Source organism: Electrona antarctica (assembly GCF_951216825.1).
Source record: "Electrona antarctica genome assembly, chromosome: 14".
Lineage (NCBI taxonomy): Eukaryota > Metazoa > Chordata > Actinopteri > Myctophiformes > Myctophidae > Electrona > Electrona antarctica.
The window spans coordinates 24,506,915-24,511,914 of record NC_136795.1 but is presented as its reverse complement, the minus strand read 5'-3'; the positions used below and the strand labels follow the sequence as shown (position 1 = coordinate 24,511,914).

The following is a 5,000-nucleotide window of genomic DNA, read 5'->3' as shown; positions in this document are numbered from 1 at the left end:
CCCCCACATACGTCTGAAGTCGGATAAGTTGGACCTGGTGAGTCTGTCACCTTAAGCCCACCCACCCACAGCCCACACACTAAACTGATTTATTTTAAACTTACTTTTTAAACGTGTAGAACAGGTATTTTCAGCCAATGTTTCCCCCACAATAAGGATAGACACAATGTGCCTAATTATTTTTGCGCCGGGTCCGTATATATACATATATATATATACGGACCCCGCCTCTAGGGGACCTTATCAGCCAGGTCCGTATATATACGGATCCCAGCGTATACTCCGTGTTGGCTAAGCCCCACGGCAGCTTTTAACATTGGTCCGGTTGCTATGGCAACGCCCCGTCACCACCAGCTATGGGACGTAAAATCTGATCACCGTTTAGCTCGGTTACAAAATAGAGTAATAAAAGGATAGAGCGTTAGCCCCGCCCCCAAGCTATTCATTTCAATGGAAGTTGCACAGTGGCGTTTTGAAGCACCCAGAAGATTATAACTCAATGGCTCGAGCGAGTGGAAGTTTAGCCTAGCCTAGCCCGGACCTCAAATTTGAGGTCCTGGGCATGACGTCATGAACGTTCGTCCACCTCCATGAAAGTGATGCAGTTCCACTTTTCGTTGGATAGCCTTACTGGGGGCTTGGGTTACAAGCAGGATTTTCAAACCTCCATAAGTCGGAAACCAGCAGAGCTGTGGATCCATGGTGGATCTTATGCCATCCAAAAGTCTGATGTAAAGTGACAATATTTGCCTTTGACATGTAGTGCAGTAGATGTATTGAAAAATGTATAGGTACTCAAAATTGTACTGAAGTGCAGTAGGCCTACTTGAGTATAAATTCACTTATAGTTACTTCCCACCCACTGACTAATGTCCAAAAGCATTTGTCTAACTCGGAGGGAATTATCTGCTCCTTCTTTTTCCGCCCCTGTCTTTTTGAATGGGTTTGTGCTCTTAGAAACATGGGTGTAATTCATCACAGAGGCACTCGCCAGCCTCCAAATGCACTTTGGCCAAATTAAATCTCTCTCTCTGTTGGAGGTGCATGGAGAGTTCCCCTCCCCTCAATAATTGTCCCCCTGCCCGCCTCTGGCCACGCTCCAGTGGCGTGCAACGCCTACACCATCTGGCAATGGGACAGCACGGAATATACAGCTTGTGGTTGAAGATTTTTATTTATATATATCTTACCTAAGTAAAAGTATCAATGCCGCAGTATTGAATTACTTTTATGTTTTACCCCAGGTAAAACAACACAGCTTACCATTGGAATTGCACTATGGAATGTATCACCTTGTTTCATTGTATGGGTTTATTCCATCATATTGCGCAGTATCGTATAGTGCAGGTAATTGCAACAACTAGAAAAATGATGCCAAATATTCAAAACCTTCCACAATTATGCCAATAATCATATTCTTTGAGACACACTTCAAACAAGGGAATCACGTCAAACAAGGGAATCATTGACTGCCAGATTTATTTTGCCCCCTGTTCTCCCCTTTTCGTTTATCTTAGCTGTTCAAGACATATGCTGTGCTTAGCTTTTTTTTTTTCTTCTTTTTTACTCGCTCCCCTGGTTTATCGCCGACATGGACATGTTGTGCTTTGTTCACAGGGAAAAACAAATATTCCATTCCATTTTATTTTATTCTGTATTTATTTGTTGTAGTACTATCCTGACCTCTGCCCCCCGCCCCACCCAAAAAACGAAATACTCCACAGCAATTGCACACTCAGTCCTGTTGAACCTTTATAGGCCATTCATTGCCTAATTATGCAAATCTCTCAACATTTTTTATTATAAAAAAAATGATATAGCAAATTTTCCAATTTGAACCAAAAAGGCCTGTTGGCTGCCACATTACTGGAGCTTTGTGTGTTACCCATAGCATAACCTTTGACTGTAGTACAATATGCACTGTTAAGAATCTTGCTAATAAAGTATTCAATCAATCAATCAATAAATCAATCAATCAGTTGATTCACAAAAACAAAAGTTGCCGATCTACAAAATCACAAGCTTGTTGTGAGCTTGTAGCGCAGCTATTTTCTTTTGGCTAATGTTATCCCCAAGAATATATATGGATGGAGCTTCAAGCGGTTAATATTTAGAATTCATGATTTTAAAAGCTGGATTTATGCTAAAGCCCACACTGTTCTCGCTATTCACGTATGATGAATATATATAGGGGTCTTAAGGTTGACTCACTGACGCAAGAAGAATAGCGGCCCGTCTCTGTGCGTTTGGAAAGTAATTCATAAGAAGTTGCGTGACATTGCTGAAGAGAGGCTTTTGGGACGTGTGGAAGTGGAGGAGAGATGTGCACAGAGAAAGGCTGGCTGCTGCTGCTTGCTGTGTCTCTGACAACTTGACAAGGTCTGAAATAAACCCTTTTGGCTGAATCATGCTTCACCCCTCTGCATTGGAAGTTATGTAACGCCACTGCTGCCGGAGCAGAAAGCTCGTATCTCTGCGTTAAAACTTTTTCTAACAATAAAACGACAATCTGCCTGCTCGTAACATGTCGGCATTGACATTTCGTGACCTTGTAGATTGTCTAGTTTCACTATTTTCGAAGCTAATCAATGTGAAAGTGGTTAAAGGTAGGGTACATAATACAACTTGTTAAAATAAGTGTTGATATAGCTATATACCGTATTCTGATAGTAATAATCTTTAATAAACAGAAAATGTATTTTCAGGTCAGGATACCAATGTATCCAAGCAGGATGCTCACACAAGATACAGGATAAACAAGTGCAATTGGAAGTGATGATGACAAAGAAATGAGCAGACACAACACAATTGGAAGTGGAACAATAAACCACCCACTTGAATTTAGTTTCTGTTACTGAACAAACACTCAATTCACAGCAATTAATACTATCAGAATAAAGTGCTTCAACCTCTTGTGACAGCCCAATGAAATGATGGCGATATTCCATAGTGTGTAAAATGTGGCCCAGCCTAGCTTGCTCTCGTTGCTCAACTCACTTTACTAATTAAGATGACATAACCTTTATTCATATGGAGCGAAATTCAGCCGACTCATTTTTTTTTTTTTTAACAAATCATTCTCATAATTGTTGTTTTCAGTGTTGGACAAAGTACTCAACCCTACTTGAGTGAATTTATACTCCTGGTCAAATAGAACATTTCTGATGAGTCAAAAATAGTTAAATTGGCCGATCTACAAGCTCACAACGAGTCTGCTATACATACATTTGGTAGGCATACACTCTCCGAGTTACAGACCTGTGACGGTCCATTTGGAACACCCTCAAGTAACCCAGAGGGTGCCTAGACCTCACTTTGAGAACCACTACAATACTATGTAGACAATGCAGTACTGTATAATGTATGACTGAATTTGTGTTTATCCAAAATTATGGCCAAAATTATGAAGATTTTTTAAAGGAATGGGATCGTTAAGAGGGTATCGTTAAGGAACCGGAATCGTAAGGATCCCAAACCCTAGTTGTGATATTAGGTGGTGGATATTAAGTGGTTAATTCATAATATGCTTTTGTTTCAGTCCAAAGAGTCTCTTCCTAGAAATGTAGTGAAGTCAAAAGTGCAATATCTCCATTCACATTGTAGCAGAGTAAAACAAAAAAAATACTCAAGATTAAGATGTGAGATGTGAGGCTGATTCTACATATGCCTTCTAATTCACTAGTTTGTTCAGAAATGTTCAAAAATAGCAGATTTTTCTGAGAACTACTGTTCCACACAATCCTGCCGTGACCACCATTAAATGTTCAATGGACTCTTAACTATTGAACAGATGGATGATTTCATATATATATACAAAATTCTTCCCGCCAACGTGCAGCAATCTTTACTCGAGTCGTGACGCATAAAAATACTACTCAAGTAAATGTACTTAGTCACTGTCCTCTACTGAGTTCTGACCCATTCAGGTCAGTTTCCTACACTGTGTAGGAACTCTGCTCTGCCTTGGCTTGCACTGCACAAAAGCGCGACGCAAGTTATTATGGGAAGAAAAGCGGGATCGATAACTCGGGGCACATAAGTTGAGCTTGAATTAATATGCGCGTAAGCGCTTTGGTCGAGCTATAGCACCTCTGCATTGATGCTGCAAACCTGCTGTGCGTGTAAATTGTGCAATGGAGGACAAAGTATTAGACACCAGTCAATAGAGCGTCGCAGTCCCGCCCTCTACCATGGACCAGGAAATGATTCTCCGTTCATTTTCCTCATAGACATTTCAGAAAGTATTTATTTAAAGACGTTTACGCCGCGGACAAAGCCAACTCGAGTCGTGATAAATCATGACAACAAACAAACACAATTTTTGGGGCCGAAAAAATAATTAGAAAGAAGAAAAAAACGGCAGGTTACAACACTTTTTTTGTTGTTTTTCTTCTTCATATTGTTTGTGTTGTCATGAGTTGTCACGACTCGAGTTGGCTTTGTCCGTGGCGTAACCGTCTTTAAATAAATACTTTTTGAAATGTCTATGGGAAAAATGCATTGGGATTAATTTCCTGGTCCATGGTAGGGGGCGGGACTGCGACGCTCTATACTGGTATTGAAGTATTCAAATGTAAGTACATTTTGTTTTTTGGAATATCTAATTGAAATTTAGAACATGAAAATGAATGAATGAATGAATGAATGAATGAATGGATGATAATAGCAGATTCTCAAACTCACAACGCACCACAATGTGGATCGTTGTGAGCTTGAAGATCTGCTATTTTCACTTAAAGATGGAGTGCCACAATTTTTGTATTTTTCCAGTTTTTCATGTGTCTATGAGGTGACAGTACTTCATTAGACACCCTGGAGTCCATTTTATGTGCAATGGTGTATTAACTTTGTATTTAGGGTTTCTTCCTGGAGGCTGAACCCTTGACAGTCAAACGGGCCAATGAAATAAACAGCAAAATAGTGACACCACACTATCAGCCCCTCCCCTAACCCCTCCCCCTTTATCATACAACTACAGCTGTGGGTACGGCTTCAGTTCA

The 5,000-nt window shown here is 40.3% G+C and overlaps 1 protein-coding gene across 1 annotated transcript in view; it reads left to right on the top strand.

Annotated features, from left to right (window-relative positions):
* Window positions 1-5,000, top strand: part of LOC306936158 (syntaxin-binding protein 4) — a gene marked incomplete at its 5' end in the record, with an annotated part of 182,299 nt that overhangs the window by 150,841 nt on the left and 26,458 nt on the right. The window contains one exon of the mRNA XM_079519634.1: window positions 1-37. This exon is cut by the window's left edge and continues 49 nt beyond it. Within this exon, the coding sequence (XP_079375760.1) occupies window positions 1-37 (37 nt within the window). The remainder of the gene's footprint in view (window positions 38-5,000) is intronic.